General features: G+C 42.9%; 1 protein-coding gene across 3 annotated transcripts in view; it reads right to left on the reverse strand.

Annotated features, from left to right (window-relative positions):
* samd11 (sterile alpha motif domain containing 11) overlaps positions 1–14,180 on the reverse strand; it is an 83,742-nt gene that overhangs the window by 20,225 nt on the left and 49,337 nt on the right. For all 3 annotated transcript variants that reach the window (XM_029719634.1, XM_029719632.1, XM_029719635.1), the window contains exons 5-6: positions 11,539–11,631; positions 1,629–1,784 (exon numbers count right to left, since the gene is read on the reverse strand). In XM_029719634.1, the coding sequence (XP_029575494.1) occupies positions 1,629–1,784; positions 11,539–11,631 (249 nt within the window). The remainder of the gene's footprint in view (positions 1–1,628; positions 1,785–11,538; positions 11,632–14,180) is intronic.

Below are 14,180 nucleotides of genomic sequence, written 5' to 3' on the forward strand. Positions count from 1 at the left end.
TCATGCATTCTGATTCTTGCGTAGATTGTAATGGATACATATGATGTGTGTAAAATACTTTTTTTTAAGGTTGTACTGATTATGATGAGCTAATGCTAAGCTATTTGCCAGCTATGTGTGGCACCATGTTTGTTGACATTATAAAATGCATTCTTGATGTCACGTAAACATCTGTCAGACCAAAGATGTTATGTACAAAATGAGGTGAAGGGAGGGTTCACTCATCTTTCGAGTAAACTTCCAGAAGTGAATGAAGGGAAGTGAATGATGGTAGATAACATACCCCCTTCAACATGCATACTGCAAACAGACCAAACTCATCTTGTCTCCTATTCTTATCTTTGGTTGACGCGAAAAAACAAACATGGCGGCGGGCACAAACTACCCATCGTTTGATTACCTTCAATTTTTAGGAAGTATTTTACTCAATTATTTTGGTCAATGGTGAGCTCACCCGTGATGTGATGAATTGTAAATAGTAATTGCTATTAGCCAATTTATATTATGGTTACTGTCAGCCGAGAGTTAGCTAAATATTACCACTTCTGTTACATCAATCTTTCCTCAGTTAGCGCTAGGACTAATGTAACCTACATTTTCCGGTTTGGATGATTGTGTTATGCTGTCGCTACTTCTGTGAATGTCTGAACATTGCATTCATAAATAAACTGGTCACATTCAGGACATAACTTTGTAAGGACTGTGTTTGTGCAAAATGTTTCTGTGAAAATACAGTGTGGCCAGCTCAAACACTGACTGTTGCGTCATTCGAAACTGGACGTTCTAAATAAGCATTCTAATCCCACCGGTTTGAGCATACGCACCCCTATGTTGAGACGTGTCAAAAGGTTAATGACACATTGTTTTAAAAATGTAGGAAAGGTTAACAATCGATGCCCCGCAAGTTTAAAGGGGCAGTGAAATGAAAATACACCCCGTCACATAAAAAATACAATTAGGGGACTTTTTTATTTTTTGAGGTGATTATTCTTCTTTATGAGGATTCTTCCATCTTTCCAGTTCCAACCCAGTGAATTCATTGTACCATAAGTTAGTGCCTTTTACATTTCAACCTCAAAACAAAAAGAAAGAAAAAAGATGCGTGGTTCCTATGGAGATTTACAAGGTTGGCTGGCAGCCAATGAGTGAGCGGCGGATCAATAGCGGCGGCGTCCGTGCATGCTGGTGGGGAGCATTGTTTACAACGGAACGCAGCGTCGGTCACAAATCACCCAGAGTGACATTGGGTGGACTGGCACCCCAAATAGAAATGTCAGCAGTGTCCATGCTGGAGATTTACACTGGGAGGGTGGCACACACACAGACAGACGCCACACGGGAAAGTCTACAACCCCAGGGTTACTAGTGGTAGTGGTCGAGTAGGGTTAGGTGTGTGTCAGGCCAAGATAAAGTGTGTGTCGTGTGCAGTTTAGTACGCTGACTGAATCCTGAAGTGCTGATATAACAAACCCTGTTTTAGAGGATGACCAGACTCTGAGTCGGATAGCATGTCACTCCCCCCCCCCCCCCCCTAGACACACACAGTTATTTTGGGAGGGCCCACTCTGGGTCTTGGTCAAATGAAGTGCACTACTGTATGTACTGTAGGTAACACACACGAGTCTTACCATGGCTGGGCAGGCCCATGTTGTTGGCCAGCTGGTAGAGGCGCTGCTGCTGCTCCTCGCCCTGCTCGTTCAGCGCTGACATCATCCGCCTGTAGTGCTCCTCCGGGGTCATGTGACTGTGGCCGCCCCCCTCCAGCACAGGGGTGTGGGATTTCTCTGTAGGGGGGTCAGGAAGAGAGTTAGCTTACCATCTACATTTGAGTCATTTAGCAGACATTATTGTCCAGAGCAACTAGGGTTAAGTCAACAGACTTTTCAACTAGTCGGCTCAGGGATTTGAACCAGTAACTCAACACAATCTCATTACCTTGCCACTAACTCGCCACTGTCACACTACTAAGTCATCACTATCTCATTCGCTCATCATTATCTCACCATTACCTCACCACTAACACACCACTGGCTCACAACTATATTACCATTAACCCTTTACACTCGTGGAAATTGGCCTATATGGATAGGGTCAAATTGAAATGTTTCTAACAAAATAAATATAGAAAGTATATGCAAAATCATGGTAGCAATTGAAAGGGGAACCGTTTGGAGATTATGGGGAAATTATCAGACCAAAGGTGAGGACAAAACAGTTCACCTGACATGAGACTGAATCCAAACATTAAACTGTTGAATTTATGTGCATTTTTTATATACTGTTATTTATGCCGCATTTGTTTATAATAAAATGTGAAAATACTTGGGATACATTCAGTAACATAATACGAATATTAACAGAAATTTGGGGGTAGGTGCAACATAAGAAAAAATTATTTTTTGTATTTTTTGTACACTGCTGCTACTCACAGTTTATTATCTATGCATAGTCACTTCACCACTACCTACATGTACAATTTACCTCAACTAGCCGTACCCTTGCACACTGACTCGGTACCGACACCCCTTGTATATAGCCTCGTTATTGTTACGTTATTGTTACTTTTTATTATTTTTTATTTTTTACTTTAGTTTATTTGGTAAATATTTTCTTAACTCTTCTTGAACTGCACTGTTGGTTAAGGGCTTGTAAGTAAGCATTTCAAGGTAAGGTCTACACTTGTTGTATTCGCCACATGTGACAAATAAAGTTTGATTTGATTGTAGTTTTTTGTTTGGAACACAGCCCTGCGTCCTCACATCACACAATTACTGTTTCCCCAAACTTTCCATTATAAATCACAATCTGGGTCAGGTAGACATCATTTGAAAGCTAATTCTATTACCAACCTGACAAGTTAAGTTATAAAATACAATCTTACAGTGTTAGGCTTTCACAAGACACTTCAGACAAACAGATTGTAATTTTGGTGCACATAAAATGGAGTCATGTAGTGGTGTAAAGTACTTAAGTAAAAATAGTTTAAAGTACTACTTAAGTTGTTTTTTGGGGGTATCTGTACTCTACTATTTATATTTTTGACAACTTTTCTTTTACTTCACTACATTCCAAAATAAAATATTGTTGTCACGCCCTGACCTTAGAGACATTTATTTTCCTCTAGTTTGGTTATGTCAGGATGTGATGTGGGGTGGGCATTCTAGTTTTTCTATTTCTTTGTTTTGGCTGAGTGTGGTTTCCAATCAGAGGCCATCGTTGTCTCTGATTGGAAACCATACTTAGGCAGCCCCTTTTCCCTCCTTGAGTTGTGGGATCTTGTTTATGTGTAGGTGCAAGTTATACACGCCATAACGTCACGTTTTGTTTCGTTTGTTCTGTATTGTTTTGGTGAGTTTCCTTTATTAAACATGTGGAACTCTATGCACGCTGCGCCATGGTCTCCTCATTCTTACGACGAGCGTGACAGAAGATCCCACCACAAGAAGACCAAGCAGCGTGCGCCTACGGGGAAGACGAGGTGGACATGGGAGGATATCCTGGATGGCAAAGGATCCTACACGTGGGAGGAGATCCAGGCCGGAAGGGATTGCCTCCCATGGGAACAGGTGGAAGCAGCGAGGGAGGAACAGCGACGAGATCGGGAGGCACGGCAGCGAAGGAAGCCCGAGAGGCAGCCCCCTGCGCCAGTTCTGCGCACTGTGTCGCCAGTTTGTCCTGTGCCAGCACTCCACCCTTGCCGGGCTAAAGCAAGCATCCAGCCAGGATGGGTTGTGCCAGCCCTAAGCTCCAGACCTCCAGTGCACCTCCACGGCCCAGAATACCCTGTGCCTGCTCTGTGCACCCAGTCTCCAGTGCGTCTCCCCAGTCCGGTGAGACCTATTCCGGCTCCACGTAGGAAGCCTCTAGTGATGATCCATGGCACGAAGCCTCCAGTGATGAACCATGGCCCGGAGCCTGTAGGGATGATCCATGGCACGAAGCCTCCAGTGATGATCCATGGCCCGGAGCCTGTAGGGATGATCCATGGCACAAAGCCTCCAGTGATAATCCATGGCACGAAGCCTCCAGTGATGATCCATGGCCCGGAGCCTCCAGTGATGATCCATGGCAGGAAGCCTCCAGTGATGATCCATGGTGCGGAACCTGTAGTGACAATACATGGCACGGAGCCTCCAGCGACGTCCCCCGGTCCGGAGCCTCCAGCGACGGTCTGCAGTCCGGAGTATTCAGCGACGGTCGGCAGTTCAGAGCCTACGGCGATGATCCACGGTCTGGTTCCTCCGGCGACACAGAAGCGGGGGGATCAGCGGGCGGAGTGGGGGCTACGCCCTTAACCAGAGCCGCCACCAAGTATAGATGCCCACCCGGACCCTCCCCTATAGGTTCAGGTTTGCTGCCGGGAGTCCACACCACGTTGGGTTGGAGGGTACTGTCACGCCCTGACCTTAGAGATGTTTATTTTCCTCTAGTTTGGTTAGGTCAGGGTGTGATGTGGGGTGGGCAATCTAGTTTTTCTATTTCTTTGTTTTGGCTGAGTGTGGTTTCCAATCAGAGGCAGCTGTCCATCGTTGTCTCTGATTGGGAACCATACTTAGGCAGCCCTTTTTCCCTCGAGTTGTGGGATCTTGTTTATGTGTAGGTGCAGGTTATGCACTCCATGACTTCATGTTTTATTTGTTCTGTATTGTTTTCGTGAGTTTCCTTTATTAAACATGTGGAACTCTATGCACGCTGCGCCTTGGTCTCCTCATTCTTACGACGAGCGTGACAATTGTTCTTTTTACTCCATACATTTTCCCTGACACCCAAAAGTACTTGTTACATTTTGAATGCCTAGCAGGACAGGAAACCGGTTGAATTCACATACAGTTGAAGTCGGAAGTTTACATACACTTAGGTTGGAGTCATTAACCTCTACGGGCCACGGGGGCAGTATTGAGAATTTTGAAAAAAATATGTGCCCATTTTTAACTGCCTCCTACACCAACTCAGAAGCTAGGATATGCATATTATTAACACATTCGGATAGAAAACACTCTGAATTTTCTAAAACAGTTTGAATGGTGTCTGTAAGTATAACAAAACTCATATTGCAGGCAAAAACCTGTGAAAAATAGATTAAAAAAAATGAGAATTTTGTGACTGTACTATTTAGTGTCATTGTTTTAAAGATACCACAGTGAGAAAGGATTCAGTTCGCAACTCCTAAGGCTTCCACTAGATGTCAACGATCTTTAGAAAGTTGTTTGAAGCATCTGTGATGAATACAGACCGAATTAGAATGCTTACAAGTTGACACGTCATCACTTCATTTTTTGCGCCAGCGCATGAATCTGAGAAGAGTGTCTTTGTCATAATCGTTTATTCTAGACACTTGATAGGTTGTGTGAAAATATTACTGATGTTTACTGATGTTTCACGTTAAAAATGGACCAAAAGATTAATGCTAAACAACGTTTGACATGTTTGAACAAACATAAATAGATTATTTACTAGTTTTTTTTTAGCTTTTCGGCGTGACTTTACACTGCCCACCTCATTTTGTGGGAGTCTACTGAACGCTAACTATTTGGACATAAATTATGAACTTTATCAAAAGAAACCACATTTGTTCTGGACCTGGGATCGCTGGCAGCGCCTTCTGATGGAGATAATCAAAGGTAAGGGGATATTTAGAATGTTATTATCGATATTAGATGATGCTAATGCTAACGGTATAGCTTAGCTTAGCTTATAGCTTAGCTTATGTTGTTAGCATAGTACCCAGTTTATAGCAAAATGTGATTTCCCAGTAAAGTTATTTGGAGATCTGGCCATTCGGTAGCAATTACGAGATGATAATATATTATTCTTTGAATGACAATATTATAATTTACCAATGTTTTCGAATAGTAATTCCGTGATTTGTAATGCTGGATTCACTGGGAGCATTCGAGCCGAAAAAAATTCTGAATTTCACCGTGACTGTAAATGCTGTTTTTGGATATAAATATGAACTTGATGGAACTAAAAATGCATGTATTGTCTAACATAATGTCCTATGAGTGTCATCTGATGCAGATTGTCAAAGGTAAGTGCATAATTCTAGCTAGTTTTCTGTCTGTTGATGCCCTTCTTTGAATTGGCTAAACATTACACGCAGCTATTGTCAATGTACTCTCCTCACATAACCTAACTTTATGCATTCTCCGTAAAGCCTCTGAAAATCGGACAGCGTGGTTAGATTTAGGAGATATATCTTTCAAATGGAGGAAAATAGTTGATTATTTGATTATTTGAAATGATTACTCTTGCAGTTTTGAATTCCCCGCCATGGTCACATGACAATGAATCCCAATACCGGGATAAGATCCTGCCCCCTGGCCTCAACAGGTTTTAAAACTAGTTTTTCAACCACTCCACAAATTTCTCATTAACAAACTATAGTTTTGGCAAGTCGGTTAGGACATTTACTTTGTGCATGAAACAAGTATTTTTTTCCTACAATTGATAAAAAGGGGAGACTTGCAAGCCGAATAACACCATCCCAACCGTGAAGCAAGGGGTTGGCAGCATCATGTTGTGGGGATGCTTTGCTGCAGGAGGGACTGGTGCACTTCACAAAATAGATGGCATCATGAGGCAGGAAAATGATGTGCTTCTACACCTGCATTGCTTGCTGTTTGGGGTTTTAGGCTGGGTTTCTGTACAGCACTTTGAAATATCAGCTGATGTAAAAGAAGGGCTACATAAATAAATTTGATTTGAAATTTGATTTGATCGCAACAATATCTCAAGACATCAGTAAGGAAGTTAAAGCGTGGTTGCAAATGAGTCTTCCAAATGGACAATGACCTCAAGCATTCTTCCAAAGTTGTGGCAAAATGGCTTAAAAACAACAAAGTCAAGGTATTGGAGTGGCCATCACAAAGCCCTGACCTCAATCCTATAGAAATGTTGTGGGCAGAACTGAAAAAGCGTGTGCGAGCAAGGAGGCCTACAAACCTGACTCAGTTACACCAGCTCTGTCAGCAGGAATGGGCCAAAATTCACCCAACTTATTGTGGGAAGATTATGGAAGGCTATCCAAAATGTTTGACCGAAGTTAAACAATTTAAAGGCAATGCTACCAAATACTAATTGAGTGTATGTAAACTTCTGATCCACTGGGAATGTGATGAAAGAAATAAAAGCTGAAATAAATCATTCTCTCTACTATTATTCTGACATTTCACATTCTTAAAATAAAGTCGTGATCCTATCTGATCTAAGACAGTTTTTACTAGGATTAAATGTCAGAAATTGTGAAAACTGAGTTTAAATCTATTTGGCTAAGGTGTATGTAAACTTCCGACTTCAACTGTACTTATGAAGAGAACATCCCTGGTTATCCCTACTGCCTCTGATCTAGTGGACTCACTAAACACACATACTTCGTTTGTAAATTATGTTGGAGTGTTGGAGTGTGTCTCTGGCTAGCTGTAAAAAAAGATAAAAAAGAAAGTGGTGATTTTACTTTTACTTTTGATACATAAGTATATTTAAAACCAAAAACTTTTACTCAATTAATATTTTACTTGAGTAATTTTCTATTAAGGTACCTTTACTTTTACTCAAGTATGAAAATTGTGTACTTTTCCCACCACTGGAATCATGAGCGCGTCAAGTGTATGTTCCGCTACTAATTTTCTTCACAATGCGACAAACATTGGCTCATTCTGTTCAGGACAACCCAGGGTATGACACGTCATTCCTTGTAACTGTACGTCAAACATTGCGATCATAAATGTTGATGCTGTAAATTAAATGAGTTTTCAAATATGGAAATGTGAAGTGCACATTTGGACTCACGGTGTGTGGTTTGCTTCTATGACATCAAAGTGGTATTTATTACAATCCTCAAAGTCTCATCTTTAAGAACACATCGACTCATCTCGATTAACAGCATTAACGTATCCCAGTTAGCGGGAGGGATGGGGGCATCTTTTTGTTGCGTGTGGTACACACTTTTAAAATGGCTGTCAGTTGAATCCCACACAGTGCTGTAAAGTGAAGAGCCTGAGCTCTGACTTCATATATAGTAAGTTACTGTATGTCACTGTACAGCCACTGAGTTACAATTTAGGTGCTTATCAGTGACCAAATCTGCCATTTTCAAACTGTATACGGGATGACAGGGTCTGTGAGTGTAAAGGGCTACCTCACCACTACCTCACCATGAACTAAAAACTCACCACTATCTCATCATGAACTAAAAACTCACCACTATTTCACCATGAACTAAAAACTCACCACTATTTCACCATGAACTAAAAACTCACCGCTATCTCACCATGAACTAAAAACTCACCGCTATCTCACCATGAACTAAAAACTCACTGCCATCTCACCATGAACTAAAAACTGACCACTATCTCACCATGAACTAAAAACTCACCACTATCTCACCATGAACTAAAAACTCACCACTATTTCACCATGAACTAAAAACTCACCGCCATCTCACCATGAACTAAAAACTCACCGCTATCTCACCATGAACTAAAAACTCACCGCTATCTCACCATAAACTAAAAACTCACCGCTATCTCACCATAAACTAAAAACTCACCACTATCTCACCCTGAACTAAGAAAATACCAAAACAAGGTGCTCAATCCAAAGTTATCTTTCTTCAAAACAAAGACTCTTCATAAATAATTATAGTCCATCAACAAACAATGGGTCAGACAGTCACCAAATATATATCAAAAAGGCTTACTATGTACTCAATAATATAATGCAACCCACTATCACAAATTATTGGGAAATAGACACAAATAACTAACGCAAAAATTTGTGACAGACACACGAAAAGAAAAATGACGTGTGTCCACCACATGACTTTGCATACAGTGCATTTCAATCACAGATGAAGGCAGTAGGTTACTTAAGACGGAAACGATAGGAGGGAGGTTAGTAGGGGAAGAAGGGTGGGCGTATAATGTGAATGTTTAGCAACCCAAACGTTGCGTGTTCGAATCACATGATGGACAACTTTAGCTAATTTAGCAACTTTGCAACTACTTACTTCTTTTGAACTACTTAGCTAGCATGTCAGCTAATCCTAAACTTAACCCTTTAAGTACTTAGCTAGCATGTTAACTAAACCTAACCCCTAGCCCTAACCCTATCCTTAACCCATAGCCTAGCCACCTAGCTAACCTAAAAAAAACGTGTGTGCCTGTCACAAATTTCGACTAGATTATTTCACGATAATCTGTGACAGTGTGCTGTATAATGAGCTTGGTGAGGGGTAATGTAGAAGTCACTCTGATCTTATATAAATACATAGTTGTTTCTTGAGTATAAATGTATGTATGTGTGTGTGCTTGTGTGTGGTGTGATATCGCTGTACTTTGGGTGTAAAAAGGGGCTGTGATGTGCGCTATCCTCTCTCTGTCGCTTCTTTTTTTCTCCTCTCTTTCCTCTCTCCCCCATCTCTCTCTTCCCCCCTCCACCTCCTTCCCCACCTCTCTCTCTCTCTCTCTCTATGATACTGGGAGTAGAGGAAAAGAGGAGGAGGTAAAGTGGGGGGGGAGGGTGGGGGGGAGAGAAGAAGGAAGGGGAGGGGGAAGAATAACTCCGCCAATAACTCTGCCAAGTTCCAACTATTCCACCCACCCAGGGACCCTAAGGTGTGTGTGCGGGCGGGCATGCAAACACATTTGTTTATACCTATGCACAAAGTGTTATTTGCATGATTGTCTTAGTATATTAGTGCCTGTATGATTGTGTCTTATGACGCAAGTGTGTGTGTGTGTGCGTGTGTGCGTGTGTGCGTGTGTGTGTGTGTGTGTGTGTGTGTGTGTGTGTGCAAACTACTTGTCTCTGCCCGTCTGCATTTCTCTCTCTATAAGCTCTGCTCAGGTGCCAACTCCGCCAAAGACAGAAAAACAGTCAGTGTGCCAAACCAAAACTCCGTCTCTCTCTCTTTCTCTTTCTCTCTCTCTCTCTTTCTCAGCCCCCCATCTATCTCTTTATCTCTCCGTTTTCTGTTTCCATGGGTCATTAATGCCTTATATTCACCCTTCAGGTGAGACACACATAAACACAGACACACACACACGCACGCACGCACACACACACACACACATACACACACACACACACACACACACACACACACACACACACACACACACACACACACACACACACACACACACATAGAATCACACCCTCACACACACTCCCTCCCACACGACCCTGTGCGGCGTCAGTGTTTGGGTGTGGATGTGGCTCAGAGGGCTGAGACATTAGCTCAGCAGTGTTCTAAATCTTAGTTAATCCACCTCTCCTGATGCAGAGTAAAACACACACACACACACACACACACACACACGCATACTCACATACATGCACATGCACGTTCACATGCACATGTACGCACACTCATACACACAGAGTGGCTGTAGTGGCTGTAAGTGGAGGCTCTAATTGATGTGGCCTCAGTCAGGGCTTTGCTAGGTCAGAGGTCATACAGAAGGCAAAGGTCACCGAACACGGCACAGAAATCCACTCTACTCAACACACACCTCAACATCACATTGACGTCCTAAATGGCATCCAATTCCCTATATAGTGCATTCCTTTTGACCGGGGCCCATAGGGCTCTGATCAAAGGTAGTGCACTATGAGAAGGGCTCCATTTGGGATGTAATATTACATTATGTCAAAATAAATATTTTTTATCTACTCAATGACACAAGGTCCTTTCTAAGTTTGAAGCATTTACATTTTAAAGTTATAGCTAACTAAGATCGTTTTGCACAGTGTGTGTGCATGTGTGCATGTGTGTATGTGTGTGTGTTGCGCTGTTTCTGTATGTGCGTGGCATGTGCTGTCTTCTCATGTGTGCATGCATGTAATTTGTGGCCCCCTAGAGATGTTGCAGGATAGGAGTGGGCTGCCCTTGGCTTTGCCTGCTGTACAATGCATCAGTGGCTGAGGAAGTCTTCCCCAGGACCCCGGAGACAAGACAGGGTGAACATGCCGGCTCCTCACAGGGATCCCAGTTTCATTCCACACAAGGGAGAAATTAAATGGGAGGGAAGCGGCTGGATAAGAGAGGAAAGGAAGTGGCAATTCCTAATGGCATTCCCAACTCTCACTGACTATGGTGAACACACAGACTGTGTGTGTGTGTGTGTGTGTGTGTGTGTGAGTGTGTGTGTGTGTGTGTGTGTGTGTGTGTGTGTGTGTGTGTGTGTGTGTGTGTGTGTGTGTGTGTGTGTGTGGCTCGTGAATGTATGAGAGAGCAATGGGCTGAGTGTGATAGGGAAACTGAGAATGTGTCACGTGTGTGTGCACATGTACTGTGTGTGTGTGTGCACACGGCGGCTAACCTCACTGTAACACTGACCCCATGCTGTCACTCAACACCAGCTCACACTTTCTGTAAATCAATGAAGCTCCACTCCTCCTCTCCCTCTTCTCCTCTCTATCCCTCCTCTCCTCTATCCTTCTCTCACGTTTCTTTGTCCGCCAACCTTCCTTTTAAAAGAAATTGACATATTTCAACACATCGGTAACATCACACACACAGTGCAATCTTACCTTTGGGGGAAACGCTGCGCGACTTCTTGATGTCCGAGGGGCACTTGCTGCTGCTGTTGGGGGAGTAGGCTCTCCTCTTGCCTAGAAGGTTATCTGTGAACAGTCACGCACACACATAGTGGTCAGTTAGGGCCTCCAAGTACACAGAGGTTTACCTATCTGTCTCCTGCTCTTTTCTTTACGTACTTGAGTTGAGAGAGGTGCGTATGTATGCGTGTGGGGAGAGGGAATTATGTTGCTCTTTCGCTCTTTCTTCCACACTATTCCTATTCCTATTCCTAACATTCTATCTTGTATTCCCTCTTTTCTGTCTCTCTCTCTCCCCCCATCTCTCTCTCTCTCTCTCTATTGCTCACGTCAGTCGTCACACAAAGCCTTTGGTTGCGCTATTACTTATTAGAATGAATGCTCCAAACCTCACAGTCAAAGAGGAGCAGTCAGAGTCGAGGGAAAGTCAAGCTTCCGTCCTCCTTTCATCACAAATCTTAGTTAGCCTTCGTTCTTCTTTAGTTCAGTGCATCATGTCTCTGCCCTGCATTTTCCCATCTCTCTCTCTACTCTCTTTCACAGAAACACAAACACACTCTTCCTCTCACTTCACCTCTCCTTCCCTCTCTCTCTCTCTCTCTACCCTGTAGGTACGTTTGAACACTACTCCCATCGGAGTATGGGGGAGTTTTCTCGCCTCGCGTTAACACCCACTCCCTCCTCTTTACCCCCTCCCTCACACCGCTCCCCCCCCCCCCCCATGTCGCCAGAGAGGAGAACATCTAGTGTACAATTACAGCACCAACCTCCTCTACTACCCTCTTCCTCCTTCTCCCCTCCTCCTCCTCAATCCCCCCCATCCCGGCCCCAAACAAACCTCAAATCAATATCCGCCTAATATGAGTGGGTGTTGATGCAGAGCGCAACACATGCGGTGCGAGCAGGAAGGAAGAAGCCTTTTGTCATTGCTCTCTCTCTCTCTCTCTTTATGTCTCTCTAGTCCTCTCTCTCCTTCTCATTTACATTCAAATGGGCTTTATTGGCATGGGAAACATGTTTAAATTGCCAAAGCAAGTGAAAGAGTATCAAAAGAAAAGAGGCATTTCAAATGTTATATTGTTGGCTGTGTACAGTGTTGTGACAATATGCACATAGTTTAAATACAAAAGGGAAAATAAAGTGAACAGATAAATATAGGTTGTATTTACAATGGTGCTTGTGCTCCAATGCTTGCCCTTTTCGCATGGCAACAGGTCACAAATCTTGCTGCTGTGATGGCACACTGTGGTATTTTACTTAACAGATATGGGAGTTTATCAACATTTAAATAGCTTTACAATTATTTGTGGGTCTGTGTAATCTGAGGGAAATATGTCTCTCTTCTATCGTTGCACAATTGGCAGAGGTTAGGAGGTGCAGTTCAGTTTCCACCTCATTTTGTGGACAGTGTGCATATAGCCTGTCTTTTCTCGAGAGCCAGGTCTACTATCTATGGCAACCTCTATGAACAGCAAGGCTATACTCACTGAGTCTGTACATAGTGAAAGCGTTCCTTAATTTTGGGTCAGTCAGAGTGGTCAAGTATTCTGACACTGTGTACTCTCTGTTTAGGGCCGGACAGCATTCCAGTTTTTGGATTCATTATTTCCAATGTGTCAAATCAAATCACATTTTATTTGTCACATGCGCCGAATACAACAGGTGTAGACCTTACAGTGAAATGCTTACTTACAAGCCCTTAACCAACAATGCAGTTTCAAGTAAAATAAGTCTTAAGAAAGTATTTACTATAATAAACTGAAGCAAAAAATGAAAAAGAAGAAAATAGAAAAATAACAAATAATTAAAGAGTAACAATAGAATAACAGTAGCGAGGCTATATACAGGGTGTACCGGTACAGAGTCAATGTGCGGGGTCACAGGTTAGTCCAGGTAATTGAGGTAATATATACATGTAGGTAGGGGTAAAGTGACTATGCATAGATAATACACAGAGAATAGGTAGGGGGTGGGGGGGGTCAATGCAAATAGTCCGGGTAGCCATTTGATTAGCTGTTCAGGAGTCTTATGGCTTGGGGGTAGTAGTTATTAAGAAGCCTTTTGGACTTAGACTTGACGCTCTGGTACCGTTTGCAATGCATTAGCAGAGAGAACAGTCTGTGATTAGGGTGGCTGGAGTCTGGCAAGGGTGGCTGGAGTCTGGCCATGCAGTCATGGGGAAACAGGGAGTACAGGAGGGGACTGAGCACGCACCCCTGAAGGGCACCTGTGTTGAGGATCAGCGTGGCAGTGTAATTCTCTTTTTGTTTTCTCATAATTTGATTGGGTCTAATGGTGTTGTTGTTTTGGGGCTCTGTGGGTTCTGTTTGCATTTGTAAACAGAGCCCCAGAACCAATAGGGAGCTCTTCTCTCTAGGTTAATCTCTCTGTAGGTGATGTAAAGTTTGGCTGTTGCTTCCTTTAGGTGGTTGTAGAATTTAACTCTCTTTTCTGGATTTTGATAATTAGCGGGTATCGTCCTAGTTCTGCTCTGCATGCATTATTTGGTGTTTTACATTGTACACAGAGGATGTTTTTGCAGAATTCTTAATTAGGTGTTTGTCACATTTTGTACATTTTTGGTTGGTGAGTGGACCCCAGACCTCACAACCATA

This window comes from Salmo trutta, chromosome 28 (assembly GCF_901001165.1).
Source record: "Salmo trutta chromosome 28, fSalTru1.1, whole genome shotgun sequence".
NCBI classification, from domain to species: Eukaryota; Metazoa; Chordata; class Actinopteri; order Salmoniformes; family Salmonidae; genus Salmo; species Salmo trutta.